General features: G+C 44.7%; 1 protein-coding gene across 1 annotated transcript in view; it reads right to left on the reverse strand.

Moving 5' to 3' along the window:
- METTL25 (methyltransferase like 25) overlaps positions 1 to 25,480 on the reverse strand; it is a 690,484-nt gene that overhangs the window by 185,271 nt on the left and 479,733 nt on the right. Inside the window, exon 8 of the mRNA XM_078674227.1 lies at positions 8,433 to 8,506. Coding sequence (XP_078530353.1) covers positions 8,433 to 8,506 — 74 coding nt within the window. The remainder of the gene's footprint in view (positions 1 to 8,432; positions 8,507 to 25,480) is intronic.

The following is a 25,480-nucleotide window of genomic DNA, read 5'->3' on the forward strand; positions in this document are numbered from 1 at the left end:
AAGCATCTGCTTTACACAACGAAGTAATAAGTATTTGCAATAAAATAACTCTTGCATTTGCAAGAGTTTAAGCTATTGGCATTGTAAATGACAATGCCTTTTATTTATCTGTTTTAAAAACCAAAACACACATAAAAGCCATTGTCATTTACAATGCCAATTGCTCAAACTCTCGGAAATTCTAGACATATTACATTGCAGATGCTTGCTTTCTTTCTGTTACAGTACTTTGAAGTGACTTAGCTGATGTGCAGTGCAATGCAAACCTTTTATTAAAAGATAGTGATCCCACACCCTTCTAGAAAAAAGGCCTTTTGCTTGCCTAACACCACAAACTGAACTAGAATAATTTAAATAATAACTCTGGTTGAGATATCGTTTAAACTATTGAGAAGTTTTTTCAAGTACCCTGATGCTTGTTAATGTGCGCTTTACAAATCTTGGCAGTGCAGTCATCCACGCTCTGTAAATGCTGATTTTGAGGGCATGTCTCTACCTAATAATGTAAAATGGCCAGAGAGCCACGGTTACTGGCACATCACCTTACTCCAATACGCACTGGGCAGAAATTTCCCGCCCTCACTACTGCTGGAGAAAAAAAAATGAAACAGCCGTCGCAGCCTTTTTACAGGCCAGTCTGAAGATGGCTACATCAAAGATAAAGTTGTCCAGGTTTCCCAACAAGGAGAGCTTGGCTTTGCTAAATGTGCCGCTGTGCTTTGTGCTGTATCAGACTATACGTGGCGATGTCACACTTTTTATTAGGTCTCGCGCCTGCTGTCGCAAAGCGAGCCTATTGCTATCGTTTCAGCTTTCAAGGACTAGCAGGACTTGGAGACAAGAGACTGGCACGCGCACGCAGCCTGCCGGAATCGGATCAGATCGCGCGTGTGAACACGCGCTCCGATTCCGGAAGGCTCTTCACACACACACACACAATGGATATGGACGTAAACAGACAGGCACACACAGACGCGCCCCGAAGTGCTCCCTTCCGCTAGCACAGCACACATACACGCACGCACACACATGAGAACACCAAGACCCTCCCCGCGCCGCCGCCCAGAAATGTGAGCATTAACCAAAAAGGTCTCCCATGCCCTAGTCTTGTGCCCTGATGGCTCTCTCGCTGTGGGCCCCCACCGCTCCTCACCAGTTCTCCAGTTCGCACTCAGCTGCGGCCCCGGCAGCAACCAAGAAAACCACGGAGGCCGAGACTCAATCACACATGGACCTGGGGCTCTCATACAAAGACATCCGCCACCGCCGTCACACACATACACACACGCACGCATGCATACAAACACAAGAGAGAACCAAGACCCCCCCCCCCCCGCTGCCGCACAGAAATGTGAGCACCAACCAAAAAGGTCTCCCATGCCCTAGTCTTGTGTCCTGATGGCTCTCTCGCTGTGGCTCCCCACCTCTCCTCACCAGTTCTCCAGTTCGCACTCAGCTGAGGCCCCGGCAGCAACCAGGAAAACAACGGAGGCCGAGACTCCATCACACATGGACCTGGGGCACTCCCTTTGCTAAGCAGAGTTAGCGGTCATCGTCGGTCAGGGCTAGGGTCTGGGCACCCGCCCAACTCCAGGTCCATGCCACACTCTGGCACCAGCTCACAGCGGCAGTCGCAGGTTGGGCCGCACGCAACACTCGGATGTTGGGCGGCTGGGGCTCCGCGGTCCACTGCAGCTACGGAGGTCGCAGTTTGCAGCCCAGGGTATGTGGTGACCGGGACAACAGGTAGGATATCGTAGATTTAGGATTTACAGCAGGATTGTGTATGTGTAGGATTACTACGGGGCTACATGAGCCGGGCTAAGACACGCCCCCCATGCTGGTTGTCAATGCACGCGTACGTCTTGAATCGCGAAAGTGAAAGCGATCGCTTTGTCTGCCGTGCCTCCCAGCCTCGCTGTGAGGGGGAGCTCGCCTTTTTTTGCAGCCTCTCTGTGCTGTGCAGATTGTGAAAGAGCTGGTGTCACCGTTATGGTACCAAGCGGCCGTGGAGAATGAAGGTAGACGCAGCGCTAGCCTTCAGCTGAGCAAAAAGTGCAGTTCGATGCTAGTTATTAAACTTTACCCAGTGCCTCGAGGTTCCAGGCGGCGCAGAGAGGCACTTCATTTTCCGTGTCTGCTTTGACTTTTGTTAGAATGTGTGTTACATCCGCATGGAGGTGGTGCCAGTGACTGGCAGTCTTTATTTATGTATCTCAACGCTTGTGACTGTATGGCATCCACTGTTAGCTCCGCACTGAGTCTTGGCACAAAACAATTTAAAAACTACGGCACCGCGAGGACACCAGCGTCACAGGCAGGAGGCTTGCACCACCCATGGGCACGGACAGATACCGCGCGGCCGCCTAACTCAACGCTTGTTTGTGTAGTACTAGGCACCGACCCCGACGGACATTGTAAACATCCTCCCATGGGTGAGCGTGTAGCTAAAGCCCTCCTCCCAGATGTTTTGAGGTGAGGAGAACAAAAGCTGGCAAAGGAAAGAATCGTGTGGACCCTGTTCTTTGAGTACTGCTTCCGTATCTAGCTCCCTCACGCGTACTCAGTTTCATCTCGCACCCCTACATTAATGTTTTTTTGTTTTTTTTATGGGTTACCGGTCCAGCCACATATTAGGAGTGCTATTGAATTTTTTGTTTATCGCGTGCCGCCTAAACGCCTCTATGCTTATTTTTTTGGGGCAGTTTTGTATAGTGTTCCATCACCTCCCCCCCCCCCCGCAGTCCTTTCTTTACGGCGCTGCTCCATTCCTCCTCTTACACCTATGCTAATAATGACAGTTTCTTGTACTGGACTATTCCAAAGGTAGGCCAAGCTTAGGTATTTGACGCATGCCTCTCCTCAGTTTTTACGTTTCCCCTACCTGCGTGCTCATAGAATGTGCCACATTTACCCAGCTGGTGGGGCGGGGGATTTGATTGCTTGAAGTTGCTTAGCAGAGCCACGGATACTTAACAAATCAGCATAGTACACCATGGAGATGTGGATATGTGCCATTGAAAATGCAGAAGGCGCCAGCCCACATGTTCCCAAATACAATGTGCGTTTTGTGCATGAAGTTAGTTGCTTCTTGAAATGTGTGCGTGGACGCTGCAGTAAAAACAGGATGTGGTATAACGGCTGGAGCTGCCGACCTTAGAGCTGGGTTACCGGGTTCGAGCCTCGTCTTAGACTCCACATCCTGTGGTTCTGAGCAAGTCACTTAATCTCCCGGTGCCTAGCAACACCTTCAGGTCGAGTTCGTGCTATATAAAACTGCAAAAAGCAAAACAAAATGTGAGTTTAACTTCATAGCCTATCATAGGGCTTTTCCCCGCCATGCCAAAGCTGTTTTCCTGTGACTTTAATCATAGGTACCTCTTAGCACCGCTGATTGGATGCATAGTGATTATCAAAAGAGGCCATGCCGAATTCTAGGCCTGCGTGCTGTATTTCGTGCCAGTGTGGTGCTGGGCCACAGCTGATGACAGGCATCCACTCACGTGACACATTGTTTGCTCTCGGGTTACTTGGCACCAGGCCTGTGGCATCACTGATTAATTTCTGTAGGGCCCTCTGTAAGGTAGGCCTTGGCTGCACATCAGGTGTGCATGGACACGGAGCCCTATGCATTCAATGAGCATTGCAGCCTTCCGATTTCAGTGCATATTCAATTATATGAGCCATGCAGTGCTCTAGGTCTGTGAGGGTGTCTGTTAGCAACAGCTAACCACTCACAAACAATGTTTATATACCAATTGCAAATTAAATTTTTTTTATGCAAAGCATTGTCATTTACAATGCCAGTAACTCTAACTTTAATGCTGCGAGACCTATTGCATTGCAAATGCTTGTCCTAAAGTCCGTCTTTCCATCATGCCTGCTGTTTCCCTTCTCTTCTTTCTAATGTTTTTTAAGCTTCAGTAATCGCATGCAAGCTTTAATGAATAAACACAAAAAGGCTGTTGCTCCAAGAGGATGAAAGCTGTTAGTTTCGTTGTTAATCGAAAAGCTCACTTTTCTTAACAATGCACGGCTAAAATGAAAATAGCGCAGAACAGTGGCAGTGTGCATTGTCTCAATAAGGAACAAATGGGAGGGAGGAAAGGGGTATGGGTGGGTGTGCTGGGAGGGTGCCTCAGGAAATGTAGATAAAAGGCCAAAAAAATGCCTATCCTTAACCCGACAAGATGTGCATAAGACGTTGAGCGCCCGTCTTTGGTACTGGGAAACCGAATTCGAGCCGTGTCATTAAAAAAAAAAAATATTGAGCTGCGAGGAAATGGCGAAAAGAAAAAGTAATGCACAGAAACAAAACAAATGGCCACTACTGAAACGATCCAAGTAGCAGGGCTAGTCCCAGGGCGTTATCAAAACAGCCAGAAGGCAGGAAAATGTACACTATTAACTAAAGAAAACAATGGAATGTGTGAAGGCAGACCAAGCAACCAATGAAAAAGTGCTCGGTGTGTTCCATCACCCAAGGAGAATTACAACATGCCTTGCAGAGCTGTCCATGCCCTGACCTAAAAAGCAACAATTCCAGCATAGTGTTAGAAGCTGTCTGTCTTTTCCGTGGGAACAGATCTTATCTTTGGCCGACGGCATTGGCATCATGGAACCGGTTAAACAGTGTGAACAGCTTTAGTAGGAGTATCGTTAATGCATTCAGCCAGGGGAGGTTAAAACAAAAAAGCTCCACACAGAAGCGAATGAACACAGTAAATCGGCCAGGGGGACTGATAGGAACCCCTTTTTAAGCTATATTAAATACAAGAGATTTTACAAGCACAGTGCAAGTGCTGTGCAGGCGAAACCTAAATAGGAATGTTTAAGCACAGCAAAAAGTTTATTTGTCAGGCGAAATACTGCACACAGTTTGCAATGGCAGGCCTGACACATGTTTAAAACGGCTACTTAAGTGGGTGGCGAAATAAGTGTTGCAGCCCCACTAGTAGCATTCAGTTGACAGGCCCTGGGTACAAATAGTACAACTTCCTGTGCAAATGAATGATGGGAAATCCAGTCATGTCACTTCCTGTGCAGATGGATGATGGGAAATCCAGTCATATTACTTTCTGTGCAGGTGTATAATGAGAAATCCAGTGATCTCACTTCCTTTGTAGATGGTTGATGGAAATCAGTCCTCCAGCTTGATTTTTTCTATTATTGCTTGGCTTCTACTTTTCTTCGCTCTCAAAATGTATATGGTAAAATAAACCATTATTTTCAAAGAATTCTTGCAGGAAAGAGAACCTAACAACCCCCCCCCCCCCTCTTGCTCCACTCCCCTCCTGGAGTTCAGTGTTGCTTGCTGTGCTCGCATGTTCAAATACAGTTCAACCTTCTTGCTCTAACACTTAAAATCCATCAGTTGCTACTGCAAATTATTCATGAACACTGTAGGATAAAGCAAGCCCAGGACACAGAAGATATGATATAGAGAGTATATTTTGACAATTCAAAGTTTGGAGTATGAAGCCATATATCAATCTGAATACATCAATTTACATTTCTTCGTGATTTTATGTATTTCATGCATTTTATTTTGGGACATTTAAAAGTATCCATTATGCTATGATTTTCAAACTGCATACTTATAAATGCATATGAGCTGCACTACATGCAAATTTAGCTACGTTTGCTCTTTACAAGTATCCCTTCATTCACACACTTCTTGAGCATGTGTGAATTGAATGATTAAAGATTACAAATATATTACATCTGGAAGTCAGCAGTAACATTACTACTCTCCACTTAGTAAAAGTAAAACTTAAATTGCCAACAGTAAACTCGAAGTCACACGGAAATATAATAACTTTCCCAGACTACAGCTAAGAAATTACTGTTAGAACAAAGAAGAATATCAACACAATTTTATATCAATGTATGGAATATGGCTAGAAATCACAGCTAGAAAACTTTATTTAAAATGCATTATAGGGGGTATCAGGGTTGCAAGTATGATGGGAATAGCTCCAGGTAACAGAAGAGGTACTTCTTAATTGAATGCAATCATATTTAAAATAGCATTTAGCAATAATGATAAGTATAAGTGGCAAACCAGAAATGTACAATATATTCCAATCAGCTGTAAAAACAATAGTAAGTGTAACGAGCGAACCACTTCTGTTGGATGGACAGTTGGAGTAATTTGCAAACAGTACTTTGAGTTACAGCCAAATTGTTCAATGCAAAGAAGTCATCTAAAGTACAAAGAGCGTTATTGACAAATGGAGAAATGGCTTATTGCAATTCTTAAAAAATGTATGCCCATTCGAATACAACTGACAGTGAACATCACTACAGGTTGAATGTTCTTTTTCAGGATTTAGTCCAGAAACTCCAAATAGTAATACATTTTTCAAAATGCTTTTAGTATAAATGATGAGAAAGCAATTGTTATAAATGCTATGCAGCGACTGTAAAATCTGCTAAGTATGTTTAAAAGGTAAGTGTGGTCTCCACATTTTGCTAACCATTAACAATTCTGCAATATGGAAATCTGCATAAAAACAAATAAAATAATGTAAAATGATAAAATTAAGTGCAAGATGATAACTATGGCATCAAAAAGAGTAAATCAAGTACTCAGTTGACATTTATGTCTAACTCATATTTGATATTGAGATACAATTCAATCTGATTCATGTCCAAGAGTTGATGAATTCCATTCCAACCCATGTAAAATTACAATCACGTCAAAGACAGAAAGACCCATGAATGAAACATTAAAACCTGGTTACCATGCCATAATTTAATTAGTTAGCATCAGCTGTTAACTGCAAGAGGTTGCTATATATCTGCATTCCTAAAAGTTAGATTTTTCAATTAAAACAATTTTTGCCACATAATAAAAATATATTACTAAAGGGTATGAGCCACAAGCAAACTCAAGAAACTATGGTCTCTAAACCTGCAGGAGTTGTACACTGTTGGTAACTACCTCAGACCTCAACTGTTCAAGTGTACTAAATGCTAACTACTTATACTGATGAGTGCTATGACTTTGTGCTTAAAATGAACTTTAATTATGCGCAACTGAACTGTTTGCACTGTATTTTAACATGATGAAACTCTTAAATTAGCATGAGAAGGCCTAGCTGTGTTTTCGAAATCTTGCACATAACATGACTTTAAACTGTCATGTTTTTCTCTTTTCCTGCCTCTGTACCGGCAGCCTCAGATACGACATTCATTACATGTACGAAAATAAATGTGCTCTATAATCCAGTTTGCCCTGTATCAGCTACAATGTTTCGCTTAAATCCATGATGTTCCTGAAATAAGGAAACATTTTGAATGTGTACAATTTAAGGCAACTTCCGTTGGCTGAACTGAGAATAATGTAGGCTTATTCATTAGATGTAGTGCTAAAGTCATTTTACCATGTGATATGTTTTCTGTTTTACTCTTGGATTATGTTATGTATCCTCTCTTTCACGCCATGGTGGCTGTATGATTTCTCTATAGCAAAAGAAAAGGGAGATAAGAGGGGCTCGTTCTCATAGTTGCATATATCTCTGGAAAACAGTGCCAGTCTTTGTAGTGTGTGCTAACCTCCTGTAGAGTGGAAAAAGTGCAGGGCTATTTTATACAACCCTCACCCACCAGGGTTGCCCTTTGGTGGCATGCCTTATCATAGGGTTCGGAATAGTCAATTTTTGTCCACATGGCAAAAAGACTTGCACTTTTTTCCACCCTGCATGAAGTAAGTGCACACTACAAAGACTTTTTTCTTGAAATGAATGATTTCTCTATCGTAAAGTGTATAACGCCTCTCCATTTAAGAGGGGAGCAAACATATTCACTTGCTTTCCTTAGAGGCAGACCTCAAGTCAAAGTTCTTATTATTATAGCACTTATTTTCTGTGAGACGAATGTCCCGTCCAGATTCCCTTAGAAAACAGACTCCATGTTAGTCTGTTCATCACGACACTATGAGCTACACTTAGAATATTTTCCAATGTTCTTGTCTCCTGTCTTGCCCCGAGTAGTCCTTATGACAATTTGCCCATTATTTACTTTATGCCTGGCCCAATTTGATTCTAACTATTGATTACAATAGGGCTCAGTTTCCAATGCCAATGACATTTGTATATATTTTGCATTTTGAATATTCCGGATGTAATTGACTAACCATGTATCTTTTTGTCTACAGTAATGGTTCATGAATTTGAAATAACCCTACGTAGTGTGTGAATTATGTCTTATATGGATTTTCGTGTGTGGAAGTTCACATATGGTTCCTCTGTGTTTACATGAAATTCTGTATTAGTACGGTCTTTTGACTTTAAAGACTCACACAGAGCCCTGATCCATCTATCGGCCCTTGTATAAAATGGACAATAATGGTTTCAAATAATGCCTCACTTGCTATGGGTAGAAATTAAACTGCTTCTTGAAAAAGGCATAACAGTAGCACTACATACCTTTTGACATTATCATAACATTCCTTGATGATAACTTGCAGCACTGCTCGATAAAATAAAGATTCCAGTGGAAGCTGAAAGGACAAGGAGGGCAAATTTAGACTGGGTATCCAAAAACAGTAAGATCCAATCTTTATCTACACCCAGATCCCCCGTCTCAAATAATTAATGACCCCATGTTCTGGAACATCTTTTGTACTGAAGATTTCTTGCCTACCACGCTTTTCCACTACAATGTCATGATATGTGACCATATGAAATTCATAGGGTTCTCGACCTGGCACACTTTCCGTATTGATCATGCAAATTTACATCTATACCACTTTGCATATACATTCTCCTGATTCTCAAAATGTCTCTCTTTACATTTAGAGATGCTGTAAGACTTGGCATTCGTTGTGTGGTTTCCCCTGATTTTTTGCCTCTACCACCTGGTTTTTTGATGCTGTGCTGGATTTCGTTCTTGCTGGATTGGATGCTTGGGACTCTTTGCCACTGCTGATCAGGGTCAAACTGCAAGTACTCCCTGTGTAAATTGTTATTCTGATTGATTATCCCCGATTGGCATATTTGATTTACTGGTAAGTCGCTAGTAAAGTTCACTGAGTGTGCCAAGGCCTGTAAATCAAATGCTACTAGTGGGCCTGCAGCACTGATTGTGCAACCCACACGAGTAGCCCTGTAAAGGTATGTCAGACCTGCCGCTGCACTGTTTGTGCGCAGGTTTAAACGCCCATGTCGACCTGGATGTGCACCCACTTACCAGGCCCTAACCTTCCCTTTTCTTACATGTAAGGCACCCCTCAGGTAGGCCCAAGGTACTCTATGGACAGGATGCAGTGTATGTGCAAGGTAGAACATGTACTAGAGTGTGTTACATGTCCGGATAGTGAAATACTGCCAATTTTGTTGTTTACTATTGAAAGGCTATCTGTCCCATAGGCTAATATGGGAGTTACTTTGTTACATCTTACAAGAATAATTCTCCATTGGGACAAGATTGAGAATGGAGTTTAGGCTCTCCAAACTCGGAATTTAATAACACACATTTTTAGGGAGATGGTTTTTAGGTTTCGCCTGGCGTTTACTGCGCAAGCAGTATCGCGCAGGCGAAATCTTATGTTTACACAGTATGCAGCTTTGTCCCCTCTCTCTGTCCCATTGGAGAGCTCCATAAATGGAGGCTAGCCATTGGAACAGAGACCTGCTCGTCATTCTGCGAGCAGATTCGTGGGTGTTCCTGCCATTTTTACTCATCCCGCCCCTTTTTTTGCCGTCACGAAGAGGTGGGCCCATTGTGGGAGTTTACTTTTTTTTTTTTGGCTGATGTTTGCGGCCGCCATTTTTTCCTGAAGCTGGGGCTGAGCGGATGCTCGAGATGTTACGTTCTCCCCAGGAAACTGTCTTCGGCGGCATCCTTATGGCTCCCTTCTTCCAGATGAGAGGCACAAACCACACAGCCGCGGAACACCAGAGTCTCCACAGCATCAAAATCGGCCGTCGGGACATTGCTGGCCTGAGCTGCTATCGCGGTGAGTCTGCACCCCCCCCCCCCCCCCCCTACCGGCAGCAAGCAGTACGGAGCTCGCTTGCACCCGATCCTCTGCCCCCCCCCTCCACCCCCCTCTCCTACCGGCACCAAGCAGTGCGGAGCTCGCTTGCACCCGATCCTCTGCCCCCCCACCACCCTCTCCTACGGGCACCCCACGACGGCCGTATTTGGGCTGGTCATACTTATGATAATGATAGCATGCTCATTCTGCTAGATATGTACCATAAGTGGCCCATACAACACTTCGAAATCATTACTAAACTAGATATGTATCCTAAGGGGCCCATGTAACGCTTTGCAATCATTACTCAACGAAGTATACGTATGGATCCGTGGTACAGAGTTTTTTTGATAGTTTTTTGAGCGTTTGATGTTGATTGACAGCTAACACACCTTGTGGAGCCGCAAGTATAGTGATACATGATATTTAGGCATTTTTATGACAATGCGCAAGTATTTTGAGACACACGCGTAATAAAGTTACTTAATTCAAAGTTTCTTTGTAAGTGGTGTAGCATCTGCACACGCAGTAAACTTGCCACGCATGCGCAGTGTTAACATTGACTAAAATACCCTGGAACTGCTACAAGGCACCTATGGGTCCTAACGTCGAGGCGAGGGGAAGAGACCTACTTAAATGGCTGTCCTGCCCTCCGGTCGCAGCTCGTGTACCACAACAAGGTACCAATGAGAGGTAAGTGTAGGGCACGGTTATTGGGGCTTGGTTTATGTACCTAAAGAACGAGTGGCTGGGTCGTGTTTAATAGCAAGGGGATCTATTGTTAACAGTAGGGATCTATTGATTCTAAACTAGCATTTGCAGAGACACCGGTCCAGTTAAATATTCTGGATGCCTGTCATGCACGGCTGTGCTTGCAAGCACCATATGTTAAACTACGACCACCACTTTTTATAGTAATCCCTGGGTGTAATTATCTAGCCATTGCAGGGATAAAGGTGCCACTGTACATTGGTGTTTCGTTTTTCACTTCAGATGCCTTTTACATCACGGCTGTGTTTAGAAACCGTTATAGGTTAAACTACAGCACCACTCCGAAATGAAATAACCTGCCATTGGCGCATTAGTGGCTATTACTCTAGCAGCATTCCCCGCCTATATATTGTGCAGGGAATGGGACGCTCCTTTGTTATATACCACTCATGTAGGGCAAACAAGCAATATTGGCATGATCCCCAATACAAGATCCATGAGACAATATCGTGGTGACAGATGCAGACGACCGATCTGCAGCTCCTCCGGCGGCTAATTAAGATTAAGATTAAGCTAATGGCAATGTAAATGACAATGCCATTTATTTATCTGTTTTCAAAACCAACACATAAATACAAATTTTGTCATTTACAATGCCAATAGCTCTAACTTTTCCAAAGGCGAAACCATTGCATTGTAAATGCTTGTTAAATTGTGTATTTGAAAATGCCACTTTTAGAAAGAAAAAGACACACAATTGATGTTCTGCATTCTGTCCATCAATTGTTTTTTTGCACTTTTAGAAAGGAGGCACTTTCTTATTTAACCATTCTGAGTGCGTCTGCTATCTTGTGTATTGACTGTCTGGTTTTGGGGTAACAGGGGTTGTGGCTGGGCATTCACTGTAGACAGCCACAAGGGGGTTGAGGTGTGTCCTGCCTTTCCTGGGTGACTCATAGTTAAGCTGAAAAAGATTTTGCCTGCATTTAGAGTGGTGGGAGGAGTTTCAATTGCACCTGAATAGGTAGTGTTTACTTTGCACAATGCTGTCTCCACCTCCGGTGGTCATGCTGCACCAGAGAGGATAGAATTGGTTTGGACTGGGCTCAGAGACCCTTGCCACCAAGAGAACAAAGACAAAATGGAGTATAAGTATTGGACTTAACCCCCAAAGAATTAGATCACTTCTGGACTCAAGAAGAACCTTGGCCAAGGAAAAGAGCTGGAGATCTATGAGGAGGCGTACTGCCCCTTTGCTGTGTGCATTGCTCAGTTGGCCTGCAGTTGCAGCTTCTGCCAAGGGATAGACAAGGACTGGAACTTCGCTGTGAACCTGCTTGAAGAAGAATCTCCAAGGGCAACTGTTTGCTGGCCTCCTGTTCTGAAGTCTCAGGGACACAAAGCCTTCACCTGCAACCCACTGACCAGCACCTGGACTCCTGTGTGGACTCCTGCATTCAAAAGAGCACCAATTCCACGTGCTGGGCCCTGAGAATTGTGTAGTTGGTGCAGCAAAACAAGAAAAACAACTCTGCCGCTGTCAGCGATGCCACCAGAGACTTGCACCAAGGCCGAGGGCACCCCTCGGGAATTGCATAACACACCGCCCCGCCTGCACCACAGCTCAAACACCTGCAGTTATCGGCCTTCTCAACTCTAGCGCTCACACCAATGCCATCACCGCCAGTGCCTGTAACCCGTTATCGCGAAGTGAGGCCTCACCAGCACAGATGCCTCATCACTGACACCACCGACTTCCCTGTCCTGGATTCGACGCCTCGCCTCCTCATAGACACAACAGCCCGCCTCCCCCATGGCAACCAGGTAACCGACCTCGACCTCGGCACAGACACCTCATTTCCACTATGCTGTGCATTGTCCATAGACTTCGTTTTCCAAGGTAGGGTTTGGGTATCCATGTGACTCCATGCCTGATGCCACGCACTTCGTTCGCGGTCAGCCCTGTACTTTGGATGTACGACTTTGTAATAGTCCTTGTAGGAGCTATTTTGTATCTACAAGTTCTATTTTTGCAATAACTGTTGTAAAGTCATAATTTGATACATGTATGCTGGATTTATGTTGTTTTGGTATGGTTTAGTTTAGATAAAAAAACATAATTTTTCTAATTTGGTGTGGTGTCCATTTGTGGTGTTTTCACTGTTCGTTTTGTGTGCAAATGCTTTACACATTGCCTTTGGGATAAGCCTGTCTGCTCGTGCCAAGCTACCAAGAGGGTGAGCAGGGATTATCTAAAGTGTGTAACCCCCTTACCCTGACTAGAAGTGAGGTGCCGGGTTTTTAGGAACCCGGTGGTGCCAGGGGACAACACCCGAAGACCTCTGAGTTCTCCCTTGTTCCGGACCACAGAAACAATGAGTCTTCTAGTCGCAGTCAGAGATCAAGTTTTTATTGGTAGCTACCAAGTAACACGTGTCCTAGAAGCACGACAAACACGGGTCATGTATTCTCAGGAGACTGTACGTGTTCGTTTTTACAGAACCAGTCTTCTCCTTTTATACAGAAATAATGGCTTCAAGCAAGAATTCTTGAGTTTATGATATGGCTGTAAACATATTTCTGTAATAATACAAAGTGCGGCGTCACGTAAGCAAACCCACATTTTAGATGTCCAGTTCGTGACAGATTACCCAGCAAGATCCGGGACTCCCATCAGATATCGATGAAACACCAATAAAGGCAGGTACCACCCAGTCATAAAACTGGCCATAAAGAAGAAGTATGGACAGGTGCATGTTTGTAGAAAGCATGTTCTGTATGGGGTGAATGGTTTGTGGAATGTTATGTGTCGATAGTATCGTATTCGGCCACTGGGCGGGGAGCCGCCCAAACAGGTTTGGCTTAAGGCAATGGAGTCAGTTTGGACAGGTCAGGGGGAAGTCAGGGAAGGTGGACGTGTCCTTTTGGATCAAGCTCGACCTTTAATTGACTTAACATGAGGGCAAGACGTAAGATGGATGCCGTTCACAAAATGGAGTCTAAGGGATTGGGACGGAAACTACGATTTAGGGGTGTTGGCTACCCTCGATTGTCACGCAAATACATAGGAATGATGTCCTAATCATTATCGGTTCACGGACACTAAATTCGTCATGGTACGTTGATATTTTGTGACACGGGTATTGGACCTCGATATTGGGATAACAATAGGGTCTAGATTTTCAGAACCACAGACCCTCCTTTTGCCCTTATGTAAGGCAATAACTCATGTTAATCCGAGTCCAAATCTGTATGAAGGAATTCGTGGAGATGCTGCTGTAACATCATCCTGTTGCTTAGTTCGTCCCTTGACGCAGGCTTCCGTACACATGAAGTAGCACAGAGGCAACAGAGTGCAGGAGCGCACTGGACATATAGGCAGAACATAAACAGAAGTGTTAAGATCATCCCAATGAAGATTAGCGTTTTCCATCCCCAGGCAGCGATCAGTCCCCAGAACCACCCTAGCAAGGACCAATCCCCTTTCTCAACGTGAAAGGAACCAGATATTTCATGTAGTTTAGAGATGGCCTGGTATACTGTCGGTGCATTATCAGGGATGAATATGCAACAACTGGATTGGATGACTCTACACACACCACCACGATCGGCGAGTATGATATCAAGGGCAATTCAGTTCTGAAGGGTCATAAGTCGATCCGACTGAAGCTCGGTTGTCAAATTGCCAAGTGCTCCGGCCGTTGTAGTCACGGCGGATTCAACTATCCTTGCTAACTGGCGAATATTCCTGCTGTTCACCATAGGCCCCCAAAATGGCAGAAAACCTTTTGCGAAGTCAGCGAATTCCTGACCCGCGGTGTCGTCTTTACTCACGACACCTCTAGCTGTCCTTGTCCGATGGTAATCTGCTCGGGCCGTGTAGGTAGGAGGCAGCAGAAATGAGATGAAGCACGTGCCTGAGAAGTCAGGGGGTAACCATGTATAGGCTTGGTCGTGGCAGACGAAATACGTGCCTTTGGCTGCTAAGACTATAGGGGAAGTTCGGGAGGCGAGCACATATGTTTCTGTGCAAATGCTCTTTCCTAACTGTGCAGTGGGATCTCTACCAATACCTTGTAAACATAGGTGACCTCGGTGGGGCACTATCCAAACTGGGCGGGATTTCTTTGCTGCCTGGCTCTTGATCAGGTAAACGCCATGTTTGGTTACGTTCCAACGAGTGTATGGAGTCAGTTCATCTTTGGGGATAGTCAGATATGTGTCGAACTCTCTACTCATATTTCTTATCCCTGCTATTAGTGCCTTGTTACTGGAATCGCTTTCAGTGGAACGGGTCGGGTATGGTTCTAGGGCGAATAGGAACATGGTCTGAAAAGCCCACAGAGAACCATAATAACTAAATGGCAGGATGAAGTATGGGATACCCTTATCCGTCGTGTGCGGCATGAGTCCGCATATCCAACAGTTCGATGTGTTCATTATAGACTGGTGTTGGTGTAGGAGTTGGATGAAAGAGTTATTTACAAATTCGAGCCTTCTGGCAGACTCGTGTTCAGGTAGAGGGTGAAAAGAATGTGGGGAGAGAGTGGGAGAAGGCGTCGGCAGAGTGTCATTTGAGAATAGGGAAACTTGAAATACGAATAGAGTATAACCAATCAAAAGCATCACAGTGCTACACAGCATTAGAACACATATTATTAAAAATCTTTTCTTGGACAGTATAGTACACAATTGTTTTTCAAAGTTCGTAAGCTTGACAGGTCTCTCTACCCTTGGAAACTCCATCCTCTACTTGCTGCCCGCGGTGGTAGGTTGATTCTGCCAGGGAGCGCGCTCCGTTCGGTCCGGGGTGACTCCCTCGGACCAACCAGAACCGTGGACCTAAAACTTCCTTGGTTGCACTCCCTACACTTCAACCGCGACCCTAGCAGCGGAACCGGATGGCGGTTCGAAAATCAAAAATGAGCTAGTTCCCTGGGACGAGAGAGCTGGAAGATAAAAAATAGTTCTTGGGGGAAAAGGGAAATCACATTAGATCAAGGTTTTATTAGTCCCTGGGGCTGGATCTCAGGTTGTATCGTCGCTTCTCAGGTACGGTGTGGTCTTTAAACAATGTCTCAGGTTCGGTAGTGTCCAATTGCATAGATGGTGACACACGTCCTTGCAAAATACGATCACTCTCCTTTTCGGTACCAGTCTCTTTTAAACGTGCATCGCTGAAAGGGATGAAATGAGGTACGGATTCAGTCTTAGAGTCGGCAAGTCCTTTATCGACCCACCGGTCGTATGGAAGGGGCAGAGGGACCCGTTTGCAATGGGTCCCATGCACCCAGTTCTTTTTGCCGTCCACCCGAACCGCTGATCTCGTGGAAAGAAGTACCAGGTATGGTCCGGTCCACCTCGGCTGTCCGTTGTTGGTGCGCTGGAAGTTCCGCACCAATATCCACGTACCGGGTTTGATTGTATGACCTGGATCGTCAGAGGCTGGCGGAGAGGAACTGTGAACCTGTTGGTGTAAAACACGCAATTTAGCTGTCAATTCGCACAAATAATCAAGCAGTACGGGGTGTTCTATTTCGCGGAGTTTCTTCGGTCTTGGCACGCCCCAGACGTTGGCTGGGCGGCCAAACACGATCTCGTGGGGGCTAAGACCTAATCTGGAATGGACAGTCATCCTAGTTGACAAGAGTGCTAGGGGCAAGGCGTCAGGCCATTTAAGACCTGTACTGGCTTGGATCTTGGCTAGCTTGAGTTTCAAAGTGCCATTGTAGCACTCTACAAAACCAGCTGATTGGGGTGATTTGCAGCGTGGAATTTCTGGTGTATGCCTAGACACTCACACACTCTCTTCATCACTCGTCCTATGAATTCACTTCCATTATCACTCCAGACAATTCTAGGCATACCGAATCTCGGGAAGAACTCTTTGACAAGGGCTTTGGCAGTTGTCATAGCAGTATTGTCTTTAAGGGGGTACGCTTTCACCCACCTTGAAAAAGCGCAAACAACAAAGAGCACATACTTTAGATTGCTGCACCTTTCCATGTGAATGAAATCAAGCTGCAAAACCTCGAACGGATACGTAGGAGGCGCAAAGTGAACAGCTGGAGTTGGAGTTCCTTTACCGGGATTGTGTTTTAGGCATATCATACAGTTTCTGACCACATTTTCTGCATATTTTGGGATATTGCTATTCTGCCATACTGGGGCCAATAGCTTACATATTCCTTTCGAACTGATGTGTGCCATGCCGTGAGCCATTGTTACTACTGCAAGTACGTATGCATTAGGTAGTAGCCATCGCTGGTGTTCCGATAATTCGACCCAACAACCATTCGCAACCAATCTACCCTTACTTTCTCTCCATTCATTCAACTCATTCTCAGTTGCCTCAGCTTGTATGCATTTTACGCTTTCAATGGTGTCCTCACACATTCCCACATCAGCAGTACATCTAGCGGGACCCGCAACATACATTCGACTCATCGTGTCCCTTGCGGTCTCTTTCGCAACCTCGTCTGCAAATGCATTCCCGCGGCCAATATCGTCTTGAATTTTCTTGTGTGCACTGCATTTCATAATGGCAACTTGTAGTGGCATGGTCAGTGACTCAAGGAGCTCATTAACTAGCTGACCATGTTGTATCTTTGCACCATGTGAGGTAAGGAAACCACGTTCACGCCATAATCTCCCAAAACTGTGAGCCACGCCAAAGGCGTATTGGCTGTCCGTGTACACATTCACTCGCTTTCCTTTTGCTAACACGCATGCTCAGGTAAGTGCAATAATTTCCGCAGCTTGTGCAGAGTTGTGGGAAATACGTGCGGTCTCTATAATGGTGTGTAATGTTGTTACAGCATATGCGGCAGTCGTATCACCATTCGGTAACTTGAAACATGAACCGTCAACCCATAAAGTATCATTGCATTCAGGAAGGGGAGTGTCCTGTAAGTCTACTCTCCCTTTTGTCTCTTCTTCTGTCCTAAAGCAGCCGTCATGTTTATCACTCTTGTCTGTTCCTGTCGGAATGGGTAATAACGTTGCGGGATTCAGTGTATCACACCTCTTTATGTGGATGTGGCTTGCTAGCAACGTCAGTTCGTAACTGGATAGTCGAGCGCTAGTAAGGTGTTGTGTCTTCGTCCTGTTTAGTAAAATGTCTACTGCGTGCGGAACCATAACGATCAGAGTATTATTCATGACTAATCCAGCGGATTGTCGAATGCAGACAGCTGCTGCGGCGGTAGCCCTCAGACAACTTGGTAGTGCCTTAGCCACAGGATCCAGAGTTGCCGAAAAATACGCGCATGGGCGCTGTCTGTTCCCAAAATGTTGTGTTAAGACTGATAATGCACAGCCTTCCTTCTCATGGACATATAATGTGAAAGGCTTACTGTAGTTGGGGTTTCCCAACACAGGGGCTGAACACAATGCATCACGCAACTTGTGAAAACTCGTCTGACAATCTTCAGACCAGGGCATAGGATTGGGCGTATCTTTACGGAGTAGTGCCAGCAAGGGTTTAGCTAGCAGTGAGAAATTCGGTATCCATTGTCTACAGTACGATGTAATGCCCAAAAAAGCTCGAACTTCTCTCTGTGTCCTTGGGGCACTTAGTTCTGCACTTTCTGGTGTCAGTCTCCTTCCCTCCTTCGACAAGACGTGACCTAAGTAGGTTACTTCTTGTCGGCAAAATTGTAGTTTGGAAAGGGAGACTTTGTGCTTCATGTCACATAAGTGATGCAATAATGATAACGTAGCTTTCTTGCAAATTTCTTCAGTGTCCGCAGCGATCAGCAGATCGTCTACGTACTGAATCAGAGTTGAACCACTTTGTAGAACAATCGTGTCTAGTTGTGTTTTCAGGGCCTGACTGAATATGGATGGGCTTTCGCAGTAGCCTTGAGGAGCGCACTTGAAGCGGAAGCTTCGTCCTCCTAAATTAAATCCGAAAATATCTCTACTCTCCTCGGCAATCGGGATACTGAAGAAAGCGTTCTTCAGGTCAATCACCGAGAACCAATTTGCTGAAGCTGGAACCATTGTCAATAAAGCAGTAATGTCGGGGACGACTGGAAACTGTGGGATAACTATCTTGTTTACTTCTCTGAGGTCGATCACGAACCTATACACAGGGGGTTGTGAAGGATCAGTACGTTTTAAGACGGGCAAAACCGGACTGTTACAGACATTTCCTGTCGTTTCTTCGATGACGTCTTTATCAATCAAATCATGAACAATTTTCAACAACGCTTTTTCGCATTCGCTAGATATTTTGTATTGGGGAATACGTGGCAACCTAACGTCGGCTTTCAACGTTATGACATATGGTGTTATCTCCAAACGACCTACATCATTAGAACCATTAGCCCAGAGTATATCAGGAAGTGACAATAATTCAGTTGGAATATTTTCCTTTGATAAATACATCGAAGAAATGACCTTCTTGCCTAAAGTAAGTTGTACTCCCGAGGGAGAACAGTACAAGGTCGCATATAACCTTTTTAGTAAGTCCAAACCTAGCAAATTTTCACCACAACCTGTTGTCAAAATGAGGGGTGCTTCTAATTCGCATGGGCCAACAGAAAGAGACATAGGACTAGAGATCGAGTTTCTAACAGGGGCGCCAGAGAAACCTACTGAGGCATTCATTTCGCCAGACAAAGGTGCGCCAGGAAGTTTCGAGTGCATGATAGAACTTTTTGTGGCACCAGTATCCAGCAGAAATGGCTCTGACACTCCTGAGGCTATTACCTCGACATAAGGTCCATTCTGATCTACCGGAACTGAGACAACTCCCTCTCTTTGTCCATGGCTGTCCTAGCAATCGTTACCCTCATTTTCGTGTTCAGCGTAATAGTCGTCAGCATAGTACTGAGCTGATTTAGACGATGAATTATTCTGTTGGTCAAAGCTATTCATGGACTTCTGAGGCGGAAAAGAAGTTGTATTCTGAGTGAAATTTCCACGGCCTCTACCTCTAGGGGCATGTTGAACACCTCTCCCCCTTACACCTTGACCACCGTTTAAACGTCGCGCAAGAGCCGGAAAATTATCCTTAAACTGACCCTCTTCTTTGCAATACGCACATTGATTCGGGCCATATGTAGGACGCTGGTGGGAAAACTCGTTACCTTGCGCGTTCCTCGAATACTGCTGTCGCGGTTGATAGTCGGGCTGACTAGCCGTGCGAGGCGGATAGGCCTGCTGGAGGAGAACCTTAGTTTTCAAATCTTTCGTCTTTTTATCTGCCTTGTCTAGCTCGTCTTTGCGCCTATTCTCATAGTACTGGGCTGTAGCTAAAATCTGTGCTGACGTAGAGACAGCCCAAGCACTCTCAGAGTCTTTTAGTTTATTACATAGTTCAGGGAGCAAATTATGTACGAACTTGTCCACAAACAATCTTTGGCCACCCTCCGTAGCCATATCTTGGCCACTGTTGTCGGTGAATGTTTCCTCAAATCTCGTGAAAAAGTCAGACACATTCTCATCTTTCTTTTGTTTACATGCTGATAGCTTGTCCCAATTTACGCGTACTTCAGGCATTATTGTCTTCATGTACGCTATAATTCTACCGGGAAGTTCAGCTATTAACGGCTCAGGTTTAAAACCACCGACTTGTCTAGCATCTGTAGTCGCAATGTTCGCCCATGAGTCACCTAGTTCCTGATCGTGATCCGTATGACGTATCTTGCTCCATAAAGGATGTGGAACAACGTTCCCAAATAACATGTCTACATCTGCTAAATTCATTATACATGAGCTTGCAGTTTGCGATAACTCCTTATAATACCCAGTTGGGTTCTTACGAGGGTCAGGTAGTGACTGTTTGAGTGCTAATACTTCCGATCTTTTCCATGGGACATGTACCCATACACGCTGGAAATGGGGCAGAATTGGTGGATTAGCATTCGCATCACCTTCCCTCCAAACAGGAGGAACCTCTCTCATGGGGTACTGTCTCGCTCTTTTCCTACTAGACGTACCACATTCAGACGATGACCCAGAGTTACCACCTGTGCTTCGATATGATAATAATACCTCAACTGCTTTGTCGACATCGGGACCTACAATCATGCCTTCCCCAAATTTATATCGTATACTACACAACTCTCGAGAGTTGCTCTCTTGACCATTATCTTCCAAATCCTCACACAGAACATATCTTTGCGTCGGTTCATCCCATTGACGGAAAACGTTCATGACAGACTCTACATCATATCTGGCTGTATCCAGAGCCCAATTCCGTGCTAACTTATTCAGGCATTCCCTCTCTCGATAATCAGGCATTTGGCTTCGTAACTGTCTTAGTCCCGTATTAGGGGTCGTTTTAGGCGACCGAAAAAGTGGTGAAGGAATGTTAGTAATAATGCTGGCCGTTTTATGCCAGACGGAAGGTGAAAGTGGAGGAATAACTGGTGTCAGAACAGAGTCACGCAAAGCAGAAACAGAAGCGTTCGCAGAACTAGTATCGGAAGAAATAGAAGGTGCGCTAGGCGAAGTTGTAGAAGGAACAGTAGGAGAAGTAGATGTGACTGGTGAGCCTTGAGGAGGCTGCACTAGAGAAATAGAAGCCAGCTGAAGAGTAGCTGGTGAGTGCTGTAGAGGAGCTGGTATAACAGCTACCAGAGGTGCAACTAAAGGTTGCGGAGGTGCTGTGGCATTTTGCGCATAGGGTGGTGGCGAACTCAGCAAATGCGCCATTAATGGATCTTTCTCACGCTCTTTTACTGTCTCTTGCTGAAGAGATGGTAAAACAGGATAGCATTTATCTATTGCCATTTTACGTTGCCTGTGCAACTGCTCACTTATTCGATCCTCTTCGTTAAATTTTATCGCGGCTTGTATTACTGAAATACCCCTTTCCCTCTTATTCTTCTTTTCTAGTTTAATTGCCTTTTGTTTGGCCTCTTTACGCCATAAGCGGAAAGAGTCAAACATCGCAGGTCGGGCTTTCTTTTTGAACAGTTTGACCTCTAGGTTATCTAGAATTTCTGAGCCGAAACTACCATATTGGGGCCATTTTAAAACACCATCTTTACGGGTGTATTTTATCCACACTTCATTATATGTGATAGGACCTACGCCATGTTTTACATAGAGCTCATACGTTGGAGTTCCAATTGGAGGAACCGGACACGAATCCTCTAATCGGGAGTCCCTATTATAACCAAGACAAAACAAGTTTCCAAGTCTGCTAAAACCAGGCATCTTCGCTCACTAGTCTAGCTTCAAACTTCAAAGGTTTATCTATTATGATATTTCTCGTGAAAACACGAGTCCTTCGGCTTTGGGGCTTGCAAGTGCCAAATCAAGTCGTATCTCCAGGATACAAAAAACTAAGGACAAACTAAGGACTGGGAGACGCTCCACTTATACTTAACTGAAGTATTTGAAGATCGGTGACGTCGCTAGAAGACTCGTCTATCGTTTCGCTCTACCAAGGATCACTGGGTCCAAAACAAGGCGATAGTCAGGGCAGCAGTCCTTTGTAGCCGTCGGGACGCGGGGAACCTCGCAGCAAAGACCTTCGGAACCACGTCGACATACAGGGGTCGCTGAAGTGGCTGGCCGTCCTCCGGAATTTTCACACGAAGCTCCTCACGAACATCTGGCTTGGACCGTCGCCGCTTGATATCGCCCCGAGTTGGGCGCCAATTGAGGTGCCGGGTTTTTAGGAACCCGGTGGTGCCAGGGGACAACACCCGAAGACCTCTGAGTTCTCCCTTGTTCCGGACCACAGAAACAATGAGTCTTCTAGTCGCAGTCAGAGATCAAGTTTTTATTGGTAGCTACCAAGTAACACGTGTCCTAGAAGCACGACAAACACGGGTCATGTATTCTCAGGAGACTGTACGTGTTCGTTTTTACAGAACCAGTCTTCTCCTTTTATACAGAAATAATGGCTTCAAGCAAGAATTCTTGAGTTTATGATATGGCTGTAAACATATTTCTGTAATAATACAAAGTGCGGCGTCACGTAAGCAAACCCACATTTTAGATGTCCAGTTCGTGACAGATTACCCAGCAAGATCCGGGACTCCCATCAGATATCGATGCAACACCAATAAAGGCAGGTACCACCCAGTCATAAAACTGGCCATAAAGAAGAAGTATGGACAGGTGCATGTTTGTAGAAAGCATGTTCTGTATGGGGTGAATGGTTTGTGGAATGTTATGTGTCGATAGTATCGTATTCGGCCACTGGGCGGGGAGCCGCCCAAACAGGTTTGGCTTAAGGCAATGGAGTCAGTTTGGACAGGTCAGGGGGAAGTCAGGGAAGGTGGACATGTCCTTTTGGATCAAGCTCGACCTTTAATTGACTTAACATGAGGGCAAGACGTAAGATGGATGCCGTTCACAAAATGGAGTCTAAGGGATTGGGACGGAAACTACGATTTAGGGGTGTTGGCTACCCTCGATTGTCACGCAAATACATAGGAATGATGTCCTAATCATTATCGGTTCACGGACACTAAATTCGTCATGGTACGTTGATATTTTGTGACACGGGTATTGGACCTCGATATTGGGATAACAATAGGGTCTAGATTTTCAGAACCACAGAAGCAACAGTCCATGATTGGACAAAGGTGCATAACTCTGCCAATTAGAGACCGCCATTTCTAACAGATGCAGTTTCCAGACTGTCAACAATTACCTAACTGAGGTCACACATGATCTGTACAGTTTGGTAATAATCTTTTTTTTCTGTTGATATCTCATCCTTCAATGAACCATAGCATTCCCTAAACATGTTGTATCTCTATTTGTATAACCCATACTGCTTTCAGGTCTCCATACATGCAATCAACCCATTATGGCACTCTAGCTTGGTGTTGCAAATGAGAATGCCATAGACTTTAGGGTGCTTTGTATGCCAACGCAGTCACAATGCCATGCATTGGCACATAGTATAACTGAAAGAAGAGACCTGAGCCATCATTTCCACCATTTTTCTTATTGGCTGATTCTTGATAATATGTGCAATCTTGGCACATTGAGTAAAGAAGAATGAACGGAATGCATTTCTGACAAATATAGAAATCAGAACCAGGGTATTAGAATAAATTACTGTGTCTATAAAAATCGTACTCCTCAAGTGAATAAAGCACCTCTAAAAATAATATCTCCTCAAACATCACAGTAAAGCAAATTATAGAGCTAATATAACTGTAACCAAAGGAGATTAGTTTAGTATCCCAAATGTAGAAAAAAAATGAATCATAGATATTTAACTTCTATCTTTATGAGCAGAAAACCAGAGCGAAGTCATTAAAACTAACATGTTTCAGAGATTCAATTCTATAAATAAATTTTCTTCACTTTTTAGATCTAGCTGTAGGTCGCCTTCGGCATTTTTTTGTGATACCAATATAGCACTCTTTGTTATTTGATTTATATGCAGGTTATATATGCAAACATAATAAATAAAGTGGGGCCCTAGCAGTTGCTGTTTAAAGAGACAGTAGAAATAAAAACATATACCGTAATGTGGTAAAACATATGCAAGTAGAAGATGAGAACAGACAGGTAAGCTGAAGAGAGGTTATGAACAGGCTGGTCTTTATTGGTCTTTTTCATGTTATTCCATTTCCTTACAATACATGACAAAGCAAAGATGGTGAAGGATGCAATATAAACATCAGCACGCAATCGTGATCAGAACAACATAAGAGTAATTAGCTGCTCCTACTGCTGCAGCACAATTTCACATGCACAATCTCATATTAGCTTATTTCTATCAGTTTCTCATACATTGTTGCGATCACCTGCCCACCACATATCTCAACAGCCTCCATATATCTATGCTGAGGGGGGGTTGGGGGGGGGCAGAGGGAGATGCTGCTAACTGCATGGGTCAACCTCATCCGCAGTATTTAAGTCCTTTGTGTCCAATTAAGCACAACGTTATTAGGCGCTGAAGATCCATACATGTGGCCTGCTCAATATTGCAGCAGAGCGGGCTTTGCCGAAGAGGAAAAGTGGTGATGAATGATAATAACAACAGACCTATAAATAAAGCATATTTATCTAAATTAACGTGCTGAACAATCAAACTAAAGAGCAGCTATCTGAAAAAGAATATATTAACCATTGCTTTACTGAGTGCGGGACCGGTTATGGCATGAAGAACTACGTGGAGACTCATCGAGACTCGACTTGTGCTCACGTGTATGTAGGAGACTAATGTCGCAGCACCAAAAGTCCGGCAAAAAAGAGCAGGACCCCCAGTACATCCGACTGCCCCTAAGGGGTATCGTCCAGTGGACTGCAACAAATGTCCACCGCCATCTCTCTCCGGGTCACCCGGAAACTTCAAGTAGTATATCATGTAGCCACTCACTAAGTGTCACTGTCCTCCCCACCTACTTCATTACTGAATGTCGCAAGCATGGTGTTCCATTGTTGCGCTATGGGGTACTTGCGGATCCCCCCTGTCTCCTCCCTGTGCATCGCCGTACTCTCTGCCTGTGCCCATATCTTGAGCGAGCCCTTCCAGCTGTTAATGTCTGGAGGATCAACCTGTTTCCACCATTTTGTAATTAAGCGCTTGGCATTTATGAAACCCAGGTCTCTGAATCTCGATGTGACTCTATTTTTCTTAGATCTGGCATATACCCCTAATATGCAAATTTCCCATGTGGGTGGAAAGGAGGTGTCAATGCAATGCGTTAGGGCTGCAGCGACCTCTCTCCAATTACCGTGAAGGGAGGTGCAAGACCAAATCATGTGGAGCAGGTCCGCGTCAGGCTGCCGACTGCGTGGGCATTCTGCCGTGTTTGTGTGGAAATATCTATTAACTTTGTCTGGAGATAAATA

This window comes from Lissotriton helveticus, chromosome 1_1 (assembly GCF_964261635.1).
Source record: "Lissotriton helveticus chromosome 1_1, aLisHel1.1, whole genome shotgun sequence".
Taxonomy (NCBI): domain Eukaryota; kingdom Metazoa; phylum Chordata; class Amphibia; order Caudata; family Salamandridae; genus Lissotriton; species Lissotriton helveticus.